This window comes from Tripterygium wilfordii, chromosome 8, assembly GCF_013401445.1.
Source record: "Tripterygium wilfordii isolate XIE 37 chromosome 8, ASM1340144v1, whole genome shotgun sequence".
Taxonomy (NCBI): domain Eukaryota; kingdom Viridiplantae; phylum Streptophyta; class Magnoliopsida; order Celastrales; family Celastraceae; genus Tripterygium; species Tripterygium wilfordii.
Window position 1 is genome coordinate 8452644 of NC_052239.1, and position 14806 is coordinate 8467449.

General features: G+C 36.9%; 1 protein-coding gene across 1 annotated transcript; it reads right to left on the reverse strand.

The window, feature by feature from the left end:
• Nucleotides 1-7934: 7934 nt before the first annotated feature.
• LOC120003598 (serine/threonine-protein kinase 3-like) lies at nucleotides 7935-14572 on the reverse strand. Its single transcript, XM_038852621.1, has 5 exons — nucleotides 14489-14572; nucleotides 9926-10068; nucleotides 9764-9880; nucleotides 9313-9544; nucleotides 7935-8984 (listed from the first exon to the last, which is right to left on the reverse strand). The coding sequence occupies exons 1-5, from the start codon at nucleotides 14570-14572 to the stop codon at nucleotides 7935-7937; spliced, it is 1626 nt and encodes a 541-aa protein (XP_038708549.1).
• Nucleotides 14573-14806: the final 234 nt, after the last annotated feature.

A 14806-nucleotide genomic window follows, 5' to 3' on the forward strand; every position in this document is an offset into this window, starting at 1 on the left:
AGGAGGGAGGATGCATTGGAGATTCTTTATTGTATATGGATTGGTACTTGGTTTGATCTAGGCTACTATTAAATTCGTTCCCTTTTGGCTATCAGTCGGAGCATGGAGGATACCAAAGTCACGGTGAAGCGGCTCTTTCTACCACGGATCATCACTTGCTTGCTGACATATCTCCAGGTGCTCCCTCAGTCTGTGTAGTCTATTCCTCTTCCCTTGGAGGTGTATGATTTGAGCAATTGGCGTATTAGTATAGCTCGTATTCGCTCTGTCCCCGTTTGGACAGCTCGGCTAGCTCCGGGTGTTCAGCTTTCAGAGGATGAGGAGGAGGAGGAGGATGCCGTTGAAGGTGATGCTGATGCAGCTGCTCATGATACTCGGATCAAGGAGATGAGCGACCAACTGACTCGACTCGAGCAGAACTTCCAGTCTCATACTGAGTATGTCCATTAACAGTTCCAGACTCAGGGTCAGCAGATTGCAGACGTCTTCTCTATGCTCTAGGAGATGCGGCGTGACAAAAATCTCACTCATGTTCGCCGCAAGACCTCTAGTGGCCCCTCTCAGTAGTTTCCCCTGCAAGTTGTATTGTTTCAAGCTTGTTCTTCATTTTATTTTGTTATGATTCTTCCTATCTTATGCTTTGCGGACAAAGCTTGTTCTAAGTGTGGGGTGGTAGGGTACTCTTATTTGTGAGCTATTGAGGTCATGTACTATGGATGATGCTTACTTATGGTTTTCTGTTGAACTGAGCTTGGATGGACTCCATTATGTTTCATATCTGAGTTGTGAACCCATCTTGTCCCCTTATATGCTTGAGGAATCATTGATGCCTACTTGATTATTTACGAAATTTATTCACTTGTACTAAAATGTGGTGGGGTGTGACTTGGTTGGGTATATGTTCAATGTGGACTTTCTCTTAGATGAGCTAGAACATCATGTTAGTGATATCATGGGCACTAGTTATTTGTGTATAGCTTTCTATGTTTGAAAAAAAAAAACTTGAAAATTGATGAAAATCATGTTCTGCTCATGTGTTTTTGCTGAGTAACCGGGGCTCTTGTCTAACCAACTCGAGTTTCGCGTAAAAAGGTGAGGCAATCATGATGAACATACTAGGCTAACTTAACTTCGAAACCTTTTCAACTCGAGCAATTGACCTGAGGGGTGCTTTGTCACCTAATGCCCTAAACCAACTGGTTGGGAGTCATTGGTCGAGAACTCGCTACATGGGTTGACTAGAAAGTTTAATGGAGTGAGCATTGCACGGTCCTAGATATATTAAAAAAAAGAAAAAAAAAAATATATATATATATATATATATTTAGATAGAGTAGTATGTATATAAATAAATGTGCCTTAGTATCTCTGCTTGGTTGTTCTTGGGAGTCTTGGAATGTGACTATGTTTAGCATGTATAAACTCTTGAAAGCCGCGCTTTTATGCATTTCCTCTTAGCACTGTATGGCATCTGAAAAGATTAATTGAGTAGGCTGAGAATTTTCCATGAGTATATTGTGCAGATTAAGTGTGGGGTGCTTGATCTCTTGAGACTGAAACGTTTGTGGGTGTCGTTCTTGTAAGCACTCAGGAGACAAAACTCCTCCACTAGGGACACCTAGGGGTTTAACGGCTTGTTGCATACGCTAAATGCAACCACGATTCCTGCGTTAGTGAGTTAGGATGTTAGTTGGTAGATGTACTTAGTTTAGTTTACTTGAGGACAAGCAAGGTTTAAGTGTGGGGTGTTTGATAGGTATGATAATACCTATTGTTTTTGGTAGAAATCTCCCCCTCTTAAGCATCCTTTTGATAAATAATGAGTATGTTTATGTGTTGATTTATATTTTTATAGGTTAATTGCGGATTGTATCAAAAAGTGGAAAAAGGGGCCGAAATAGGCATGAATGGAGAAAGAACACGTCTTCAAGCTGTTCTAGGCGTGAATTCAACACGCCTAGGCTTCATCATTTGCGCCCAGTCCAGAAGGAAGAGATTTTGTGGGTGAAGAAGTATGCCTAGGCTTACGCCTAGGCGCATGATTTATGCACGCCCAGGATAATTTCATTCGCCTAGTCCAGGAAGCAATGATTTGAAGGGGACTTAACTTAAGAGGCGCACGCCTAGGCGTGTCACGCCTACGCATGAATTCAACATGCCTATGAGCAAAAAGCAGCTTTTGGGCCAGCTTTAATTCACGATTTGCCCTAGCCGCAAATGACTTTTGACACTTCGAACAGATTTTCTGGAGAGCGAAAACAGAGGGGAAAGGTGATTCTTGGAGCTAAGAGGAGAGATTCTTCAGCTCAACTTGGATCTTCTCAACTCATTGGGTTTATTCATGTTTTTCTCATCTATCTTCTTTTATTTTTCTCTCCCTATGTGTAACTAAACTATTTGTACCAAGGCTAGGATGAAGCCTTGGGTTGAATGATTTGTATTTGACTTTGATCCACATATATATAATAGTCGATTAATGGGTATAAATCTTGTGTTTGGATTGCAAATTCTTCATACTCCTTGTGTTTGATCACCACTTAGGGTTTGAATGAAATTGTTTGTTGAATCTACTTAGATGGTAAAATGTCAAGTAGGTTATGCTTCATGAAACTCATGATTATGAATGCGTCTCCCTTTAATTAGGTGACGATTTGTATGAACCCTTATCTCCATGGAACTTCATTAATTCTTATGCATGTTTAGACCAACATGATGGCTAAAATGTGTAGTAACATCCAACCTAGACCAATGAGATGGCTAGTAAATTCATTTTAGGGAGATTTGACCTAGGTGCGCTAGTACCGACCTAGGTACGGGTTCGTTATTCTCGGATTGCTATTGATGTGTGTGAATCGGTTTTGTTGCAAATCAGTGACCCTTGGTTGATTCCGAAGCCTTGGTGCTTCTTTCTCATCTTGAATCTTATTCCATTTCTTTTAGCTTGTTTAGTTATAAATTGCATTAGCTTGATTTGCATCCTTATTCCAAGAAAACACCAAAAATACTTTATTGTTTGCTTGTCCTTAGTTAATTGTTGAACCAAACAAACTTGAGCTGATCTTTACTTTGTTTGCATTGTCCATACATACTTGCAAGTATACTTTTGGATTAGACATAACTCCGTCCCTGTGGATTCGACCCTTGCCTATCATTGTACTGTAGTCGCCGATTAGTACACTTGCTACTAAGGTTATTTAAGAACCAACAGAGGTCGTTTTGGCCTTGGAAGAAGAAGATTTCACCATGGTTAAGAGGAGTTTGGGAAGTACGAAAACAACGAGAATTACAGAAGCAAGGCAGTGAAGAAGTGGAAGTAAAAATTAGGGAAAAATGAGTATAAGGGCAGCGATATCCGAAGAAAATGGCACGATTAACCAAATAGAGTAACGTGATGGTTAACATGATCAGATTGAAATCAAAAAAAAAATTTGAATTCGCCAACATGGTAAAAGTAGGGCCATTCAGGTTACAAATAGTTGTCGTCCAATATCAATGCCCTATATGATGACAAGAGTGTGAAAAGAAAGACAAACCAAGCATTTAATGTTAGGTCTTAATGAAAATATCAAGCCCAATAGAACAAGGTAAGAGAATGTCCAAAAAATTGAATACGGCTTAATCAAAAGAAAGACTCAATTTGGTTAATTGTTAGATATAAAAAATGTCCATGTGCTACGTGGTATAATAAGGTCATTTAGTTGACAGAGTCAAGGCCGAGTTGATAGAGTGAATGTCATTTAGTTGACAGAGTGAAGGCTGAGTGAAAGACCAAGATGAGACAGCAATTGGACCAGCTGGGAGCTTGAACGAAGTAAATCGATCAAACACGGTAGTTACTCAAATACCTCAACTGTGGAGAAAGTGGACAACGTGGAAGTTATATGGCCCAGAAGAGACACGACAACACTAGGACATGTGGAACACCTGTCAACCAAGGATGAATCAGTTATTCAACACTACTGAGCAGTTAAAAGACCATGGGACATTTGACAACAATCCAACGGATCTAATTATAAATATCAGTATTAACAGTTTTGTAGATAATGTGTATAAGCCTAGATTTTAGATTTTACAAAGTTTTATCAATCAAAGACTCAAAAAGAGCATGTAATTTCTGTTTCGTAACTTTTAATAAATCATCCTTTTACTTTTTCTTCCTTGTGTGCTTGCGCCCCTTGGAGGCCACCCTCTTTCTCGGGTTTGCACCCCTTTTTGGGACGTTGTTCCAAGAGATTTGTTCTTGCACACATCGTCTGATCTCATTTGTTCACAACACTTGAATTTTGTCGCAAACAAGAGAAATCATAAATTCATAACATCATAGCTTTGCTTGTCTCAACCCAACAAATTTGAGCCCATAATATGTATATAAAACTAATGGTATTTTTAAATAAAATTAAATAAATAAACAGAGAAGAAAAATAAATTAAAATTATATCACTCAAAAGGGGCTAGGTAAACAAGATCAACTCTAAGAGAAATCCTGGAAGCGCGAAGAACAATCCCGGAGATGACTCAAAGAGGAGAAGAAACTGCATCAAGTCTATCAGGACTAGCAATAAAATATAAAGCTGAATATAAATTTTCATAGGAAAAACTTTGTCACCAGGTAGTCTATCTTTCTTCACATATCATAACATCTATCCGTTTATTTTGTCATCGGTAATCAGCAATTCAACCAGTATTACATATCATGTTTGTATTTTTAGCGAATCTCTTGTGTAGTATTGGTCTTATTAACGGGGTAATGTTAGCTTTTTATAAGCAATTAAAACATTAATGAGGTTACTTTGGTCAATAAAAAAGATATTATAAATAATTTATGGGTTAATATCACTTTTACACACCCAAAGATAGTCAATATTTCAATTTGTACACCGTAGTTTAAAACGTTTCAATTTGGTCATCCAAAGATGAAAATGTGTCAATTCGATCATTCGGGCAAATTTTTTAACTTTTGGGTAGTCAACCTGCCCATGTGGCAGGTTGACCGATCTAGGTGGAAAATAAATTTTTTCTCAAATGAAATAATAGATGTAAGAAATCAAACCACACACTTGTCTTTCTTCTCCTACACACTTTCTTCCCCTGGTCTCTAACCCTAAGTCAAAGAGGAGGCCACCATGGAAGCCCACCTGAAGGTGCCCCACTTGCGCTTCTCTAATACTCTTAGTTTGGCCTTATTCCTCTCTCTGTTAGCGTGCATATATGAATACCCATCCCTCTGCTTATGGCTTCGCATCTCTAGGTTTCGAATCTTAGAGAGAAAGACCCATGCCTCTGCTTATCGCTTTCATACCACCATACGATATTGCGGGTAGTGATGGCAGTTGTTGGGATCTACCGTGGGCGAAGGTAGGGGGAAGAAAATTCCTTCAGAGTTCGGTTTAGGAAGGGGTGAAGAAAAAATTTTTCTTGATTAATTTATATTTCTAAATTATTTTCTCAGGTGGATAATATATAAATTATTTTTTTGCATTATTACACATGTATGACTCTGACTTTGTCATTTGTCTTTTGTTTTTGGGAAAAAAATTTATTTTCCACCTAGATCGGTCAACCTACCACATGGACAGGTTGACTGCCCAAAAGTTGAAAAATCTGTCTGAATGATGGAATTGATACATTTTCATTTTTGGATGACCAAATTGAAACGTTTTAAACTACGGAGTTCTAATTGGATCATTGACTATCTTTGGGTGTGCAAAAGTGGTATTAACCCAGTAATTTGTCTTTAATGGAATAAATCTTATTCACTTATAGATCTTATGGCTTGAAAAAATTAGAGTAGATCTATTGGAATAAAAATTTGATTTGAGGGATCTACTGCTAATTAACCCTAGAAAATATTCACAAACACAGTAATAGAACTTGTTAAAACTTATCTTTTAATTAATGCTTTTTTCATATATAAGCATAAAATAGGTACTAATTGACATTAAAAGGTACAAAAATGCTATTAGAAACTAAAAAATAGATGAATTTTCAAACACACTCTAAACCCTAAATGTCCCAATTTTTTTTAACCCAACTCTTTCCAAATCTAGGTGGCATTGCCACATAATATGATGACATGGAATACAATACTGACATAGCACACATTTGAAATTCAGATATTCCCTCTCCTCTCTCCACTTCTTTTTTTTTGAAAATTTGAAAATCAACTAATCCGTCTTTTATTTCTCTCTTCTCTCCCACTTTCATCTTCTCTCTCATATTTCTTAATGCATATTATTTTTACCATACAAACCCACGATTACATTATTTTTTTGCCATAGAGACCTACGATTACATTGTTTCTTGGCACACCAATATGTTATTACATTTTTTTGTCACACACCTGTGATTACATTTGTAACTAAAAAAATGTAATTTTCAGAATAAACAAATATAAGCTGGAGAAAAAAATAATCCATAAACCAGTCAAGAATAACAAGGTAATTACATTGTCTCAAAAGCAAAATCATTGAAATGGTTGTCAAACACAATGTTACATTGTTTTCAATACATTGTAACTTCCAAAATATGAAAAACAAAATGAGAAAAAATTAATTTGTTGCTGGAGGTGGCCGAAGATGTTGCTGGAGGAGGGTGGATGCTCGGATTGACAAATTACATTATTTTAAAAATAATGCAATTTTCTAAGGTCTCCGAAATTCGATAGTTATCTGGCCGAAAAATAGGTGGGTCAGGTACATCTTGGCACGTGGAGTCCAAATATGAGGTTGGTTGTTGGAGACGTCGCTAGATGGCTGGATCGACCTGATATGAGCCACAGTGACCTCGTCCTTTGGATGTTTTTTTTGATAATATGAGTCGCGATGGGTGGTGTGGAGGGTCGAAAAATGACTGTGGTGGTCGAGGCTTTCGTTCGATGGGTCGATGGTTTCGATCAGTGGCCAGACCGTGAAGCTACAGTGGCAGTGGTTGTCTCTTGAGTGGGAGGGAGAAAAGGAGAGAGGAGAGATGAAGGGGGAAGAGAAGAATGAGAGAGATAGTGGGTGTCTATATAAAGACAAATGCTGATGTGGGGATGGGTTGAGATAAAATTTGTTGGAACATTTAGAATGATTGTAAAAAGTTCTTTCGGGTCCCATGTGACATTGAAAAAAAAACTTTTTTTTGAACCAGGGAAATATATGCAGTATTATATATAAAAGATACCATTTTAATTCACTTTAAAAAACTGTTGTTCTCACGTATATTTTTAGCAAAGAAACGTCAAATTATTATTATCGAGAAAACAACATCCTATGGATAATAAAGGAAGTTGATTTTCATCTCACAACTTATTATTTTTGGTTGACTTATTATAATTTTTGGTTGACTAATTTTATTTTCTAAACTCCAAATACCATAAAGTCAAACAAACATTTTGAGAAGATTATATTTCCGTTAAACAAATGGAACATTAGTGAAGTTTATTTGCAAGTTCATTAGTTAGCTTTTACACACCACCGCTATGTTCAACTAAATACTTAAAATAACGTAATTTTAGACAGCTTGTAAAATAAGTTTCTCAAAATAGTTTATTTGAGTTTATAAACACCTAATTCATATATTCTAGTTGATATTGTAGATTATATAACTTGTTTTCCATTGTACACTTTACAAAAAGTACCTAACAACTTATTTTACAGTTTATAGATTAACCTGTACGGATGTGAAAAAGATTTCCATTCTCAGTACAAAAGCAATCAAAGAAAATTAACAGAAAAATGTAGACAAAAAAGAATTTATTGATTACAATCAAAAAGAATGTACACAACCTTCCCATTAGCCTATCGCATCCATTTAACAGAATGAATTAGATGTTAATGACAAGGTTGTTCCTTTGATGTCACAAACTAACTATGGAAACAACTTCACATATCCTGCTGTGTACAACTGCCTCTTCTTTACACTAAATAAAATATGGTCTTATGAACTATCTATCATCTAACAGTAAGCCAATCATCAGATGACCCAAACTCACTCATCTCTTCCTCCTGCTGTTTTTTTTCATCACATTCACATTCTCTGGTAGTGAAAATGATTCTATGATCATCAAAAAATTCCATGTCATCATCAGATGAATCATAAGCCTCCTCAAAATGCAAAGTACTAGCTGGTGAAGAGGCTTCTTTCATATCCAATTCCCTCCTTGAAGTAATGAAAGGATGCGTAAGCAATTCCCGGGCCATCCACCTTTTATTGGGGTCTCTCTCCAAACACTTTTCTAGAAAATCAACACCTTCCTTGGAAAAACTTGATGGAAACTGAGGCTTCTCACTGCCACAAGAAATCTTCAAGATTGCAGCCATTGGATTTATATCATGATTGTTATTATGACCAATTACCCATGGAGGCCTACCTGTTGCCATCTCAATGACTGTACATCCCAGAGACCAAATATCAGATGAGAAATTCAAACCTTCATTTCTCAGGACTTCTGGGGCCATCCACAATGGTGTTCCTCCAATGGATGAAAGGAGATTTTCTTTCATGTCCTTCTTCATCCTCTTTGCACATCCAAAATCAGCCAATTTTATGTTTCCTGATGACCCCAAGAGGACATTCTTGCACTTTAGGTCACAGTGAACAATCCCATTCTCATGGACGTACTTGAGACCTTCTAAAATCTCTCTGGTGTAAGACCTTACAACTTGTTCATGTAATGCCCCTCCAAATTTCTCCGCAACTTCTGATAAACTTCCTCCTGCCATGTACTCCATGAATAGATCAAGCTTTTGTACCCTCCCATTTGATTCATTCATCACCAAATCCTTCCCTAAACACTTGACAATGTAAGGAGAGTTCAGGGTTTCGAGTATACCAGCCTCGTTTTTGAGAGCTTCGAGTGCTTTTCCAGAGTTTGCATATTTGACTACAAAGAGTGCTCCGGTGGTCTTGTTCATGGCTAGGTTGATGGTTCCAAATGATCCTTCACCCACAACCTTGCCCTTCATCCATTGAGGATTCATGGCTTCTTTCTCTTCTTTCGACTGCGAGTGAAATAGGCGTGAGAATCTGAGAAGTTGTAAATCTTGACGAGTCGTGTACAGAAACCCAACTCAAAACATGAAACTCCTGCCGATTCTAGGATATGCATGCAGAAAGTCTTTTGATGTCAGGAAAATTATGCAGAAGTTTCTTCGAAAATCAAATGATACCGAAAAATAAAAGAATACGGAAATGATATACGACAAGAAGCGAGGGGTTTGATATTGTACCAGAAAGTAAGGCAAAAGTAAAATATACGAAGGATTTCAATCTATGACAACACAATCAAGCAGAAATCAAAATGCATTATAGAGGAAGAATCAGGAAAACAGAACTCAATATCATGAAAGAGCGGTTTTCCAATGAGCCGGAAAACCGCCCCTTCAAGAGATTTTTCCTTCCAAGATTTGGTTTACAAGAATCAGGAAAAGATGGTTCAGACAGAATTTTTGAATTTATAGATGGAAGAGAAAACGGTTGGTCATCCTCAACTTGTGGAATTGGGTTCAAACAGTTGCCAATAAAAATTTGGCAACATTTTATGGCAGTTATTAGCTTCAACCTGATTCAAACAGCAATGGGCCTTAATACTGCCACCCAATAAGCCCCATAAAAATTTAAATGAAAATAAACTTTTATTTGTAACACTTGCATATGAATGAAAACAAAGCCGATTTTTTCTTTCAAATGAAAAAAGGAAAGTAATTCCAAAATGCAAACCAAAAAACTTAGGCTCAAGCAGAAAATAATTACACACACATATATTTATATGTATATGTACATCCGTAATCTCCAACTAGTTTCTACTTCACAAATATCAATGAGCTTTATATGAATCTCAACAAACCATTGCCCAGCCAATTGATCAGATTGAATGGAGGAACTTGTAGGAATGCCGCTGTTGTCATAATTGAAGTCTAAATCATTCTATAATTTCTCATACACTGATTTCACCGCCAAAGCTGAAGCAGCCTGCAGCCACCCAAGGATTGAGGGGGGTGCCGCTGCAGTTATGCACTGGTTATTAACCGGTTCAGCTTTTGAACCGTCAGATCTGAGAGCCATGATCTGATGGTTATTATCCTCCTAATTTTTTGATTAATAAATGTAGAAAAAAACATACAAAACAAAAGGGTTTCTTTGTTGAAGGGTGTCGCAACTGGGGTCACGACGCAGACCGACGATGAAAGAATGAAAAATGTTTTAGAGTCGCCACCGATTGATTTGAGTGCAATTGGACACTAAAAATGGTCTGCAAACCAGAAAATGGGTAAGGGGGTCTATTGAGTATGAGGAAGGTGTAGGCACCCCACAACTCCCTAAAAGGTTACCTAGATTGATCTATGTGCTTTTTCTGAAAATTTGTTTGTATGTCCTGACCGGACCTCTATTTTGAGGTCCTAATACCATCTAATTAGGAGGTCCTAGTGTTTATAGTAATTCATTTGTGTTTAAATAAAGTAATTTTACCCTTATACATGTTTCCCGTCGGTTTTGCAGGAAATCGAGCTTAAATGACTGAATTGGGCACCTTTGGAGCTGAAAGAAGAAGCTGGAATTCAGCAAGTGTCCGGACACCCGTCCGGACAGTGGGTGTCCGGACACCTCAAGTGCCGTCCGGACGCTTTCTTCACAAAATGAGACAGAGACTACCAATTTGGAGGACGCATGAAGTGTCCGGACAGGTGTCCGGACACCCACCGCGGATTTGCAAGTTTCTGCACAACATTTCAAGGGCATTTGGGGTAAATCATGTATATAACCAATGGGGAACGTTTGTATAAGGGTAGTTCGGTATTTTCTATGGAAAAAGGAGGAGAAAACCCTAAGATTTCTTCTTCCTTAGGGGAATTCATCTCCTCCAACTTCTTGCCTCCATTGTTTTTCTCTCTATTTCTCTCTCTAAGTTTTTCTTGGTTTCTTGTGATTTCGAGTGTAGACATTGATTTTCATCTATAAAATTGATATTTATGTTCATTATGATGAGTGGCTAAGTTCTCTTTCTAGTTTCTAGTCCCAAACGGTGGGTGCTCGGTTTCAATTACTCAAGGTATGTTCATTGAATTGTAGCTTTGATTTTGCTCTTTTAATTTCGTGGTTGTGTGATTGGATCTATGGAGATGGCATATTTGATTGGAGATGGCATATTTGATTGTATTTTTGGATTGTCTAGTCTAGGGATTGCATCTAATGTGTTTGATTGAGAATTGTTAAACCCATTGCATGATTTCCTTAATTAATTGAGTTTTTCATTGCATAACTATTAATTATGTGTATTGATGATGGGGTTTTGGGTTAAATTAGGAATATGCATGGGAGAGTTATGGTTAATTGATCTTTGAGTGTGAAACTAGGGTGTTAGCCAAGCCAAGCCAAGCCCCAAGGGGGAATATTAATTCATAATATTAGGTGCTTATCCCTTTGCGTTCATCGTAGATTAAGAGACCCGATGGCCTACATGTATGAATTGAAGTCTTATAACCCAATTCTCTTTGCATATGCATGATTGATAGTATCACATAATGCATTGTGTATGGTTGTGTGTGTTTGCAATGATACCTTGAGTATGAGAACCGAGTAGCCACCGGGACGGACTAGAGACTAGGTTTTTAATTAATTGTTTTAAATCCAATTTGTGCTTACTTTGATTACAAAATCGCTCATGCTACCGAGTCATTCGGCCCATTTCTTTTACTTGCTTTTATTTGATATTCATTATGTTTATTAGTGTTAGCTAGTCATTTGCATATCATTCACTTCAAATTTACATTGCTTCCTCGTGGATCGATACCGGACTCACCGGTTTATTACTTGACGATACCCTACACTTGGGGTAAGTACACACACACACTTTGGTGTCGTTCATGTCCCAATTTGTTTTAATAGATTTTTCATATGCCCGAAAAACCATGTATTATCAAATGGTGTGGAATCTTTTCATTAATGTTAGACCAAGGCTTTATTTTAAAAATCTCATTTTGATGGGTTTTATTGGAATTTGTTTGAAAAGATATTTGATGGAATTTGTAAAAGGACATTGGGTTTATACCAAGGGGATTTCTCAATCACATAATCAAAGAACAATGAAATAAACGGAAGGAACAGTCCAATTTATTTGGCAAACACAAATGGTATTTTAATTTGAAAACATAATTAAAGTCTATGCAGGAGCTGAATTTTATCAAGTCCTCCTCCTAAAGAACTTTAATTTAGGTATCTAGTAAATTAATTTATCATTGTATTTATGAATACAAATAATACTTTAATTTAAAGAGATAACATAATTAAAGCCTAGGCAGGAGCTGAATGTTATCAAGTCCTCCTCCTAATGAACTTTAATTTAGGTATCTAACAAATTAATTTATTATTTGCTTTTTGTCTAGAGAAAGATATCATAATCAAAGTCTAGGCAAGAGCTGAATTTTATCAAGTCCTCCTCCTAGTTGACTTTAATGTAGTATCCATTAATTTATCATTGTGCTTACGAATACAAATAATACTTTAATTCAAAGAGATAATATAATTAAAGCTTCGGCAGGAGCTGAATTTTATCAAGTCCTCCTCCTAATGAACTTTAATTTAGGTATCTAATAAATTAATTTATCATTTGTTTAAATGAAGATAACACAATTAAAGTCTAGGCAGGAGCTCAATTTTATCAAGTTATCCTCCTATTTGACTTTAATGTAGTATCCATTAATTTGTTTTTATGAAAAGTTGATAAAAACGTGATTATTGAATTGATGGATTGACAAAACTAAACCCCTAAACATGCATGCTAATCATGTTAGACATAAATAAAACTAAAATACACTACTCTACACTACTTTTCATTATTTTCACTACCCTATTACATGACCTACATTTACAAGAATAGACATGCAAAATAAAAATGAGATAACAAAATATATACAAATAATGAAATATAAAGATAAAAATACAAATATAAATATGGCCTATGGAGCCCGTTAATTGCTCAAACCCTGTCTAATCTCCAAATGAACTCTCCGGTCCCAAAAGAAGTCAAGTCCGGCCCATATAAAGTCGAGCCCGGTCCACATGCAAAAATCAAACAAGATAAGGGTTAAAATTGTGCTCAAATGTCATGCAAACTCAAATCAAATTAAGTACACTGTATATGTGTATACACACACCATATATGCATGTACACGCCATATATATACACACCATATATATATATAATTATATATACGTAAACATACGGAGGCACACGGAATCTGACCCAGCAAGGATTTGAACCCAATGTAACTTCAAAGCAATTAACTAGTAGAGATACAGAATGTGAATAAGATGAACATCAAAAACCAACTCTATTCTTAGCACCAAAACAGCAGAAATTGAAACAGAGAGTGAGCCCGGCATCAACATACATAAACTGAGTTTTATGGATCAAAAAGAGACACCAAACCCAAGCATTTAACAAGCATTAAAATCCTGACACTAGAAATAGAGAGTAATCTCGGCATTAACACAGTGCAAGCAAAGTTTCAAGTGTCAAAATCGAGTATGCTTCAATGGAATAGAACCGGGATGGAATCCAAGCAAAAGAAGAAAGCATAAAAGCAAAGAAAAGAGATGGAATCAAGTGAATCATTACCTTAAGGGGACTGAAAGAGGAAACCCCTTTCCTACTCTCTCTCTTTCCCGGTTTCTTTACCTCCTAGAACTCCTTCTTCTCTCATTTCTTGTTGCTTGATTCTTCTTCTTCTTCAACAGCAAATTCTCTCCGATTTCCCCTTCTTTGCAGCGTCAATTTCTCTGTTAGCTCTCGATTCTCTCCACTCTGTGATTTTTGTGCGGCGCTTCCCCACTTCTTTCAATTTCCTCCTGATCTCCCTTTTCTTATCTCAAGCTTTCTCTCCTTTTTTTTCTTTTTTTTCCCATTCCCCTGTTGTGCCGCTCTCCCTTTCCTATTGTTGGCTCCCTTTCTTTTGTTATGCGGCTCCCTCTCCTATTGTTGGCTCCCCCTTACAAAAATCTCTCACTTATCTTTATATAATGACCACATAAAACCCTACTTTCTCTTTTTACCAAAATGTCCCCACAAACCCTATTTCTTCTCTCCTTAAAAATACTAAGAAACTAATATTTTGGTATTTTCCAATGTTTTTTGCAAAACCCTAAAAAGGTGTCACCTTTCTTTTTTTAAGGTTTTATTTATTATTTATTTAATTCTTCTATTTTTTAGATATTTCTAGGGTTTAATTGTATTGGGTTTGGGTTTGAATTTTTATGGGCTTATGACCCAAGAAATGGGCTTTAGGATTTTTTACATGGTTGTGGGTTCCAGAAAAAGGCTTTGAATTTTTGTGAGTTTACGGGCTCAAGAATGGGCTTTTGAATTATTATTATTATTTTTTTAATTTTTTTCTATTTTTCTATTTTTTTTTGGGCTGGACGAGAACCGGGTACTACAGCTGCCCCCCTTTGTATGTCTTTTATGAAATAAAAGACAAACAAATGTGTAGTCAACCGAGTTTCGTACGGAAACTGAAATGCGTGGGATCACTATGACCATTCCCAGCTTGGCCAGCAAGGAAAGTAGAATGCACGGGATCACTATGGCCATTCCCGGCTTGGCCAAATGTTTGTGCAAGAAAATAAAATGCATGGGATCACCATGGCCATTCCCAGCTTGGCCAGCAAGAAAAGTAAAATGCACGGGATCACTATAGCCATTCCCGGCTTGGCCAGCAAGAAAAGTAAAATGCACGGGATCACTATGGTCATTCCCGGCTTGGCCAACTGTTTGTGCAGGAAAATAAAATGCATGGGATCACTATGGCCATTCCCAGCTAGGCCA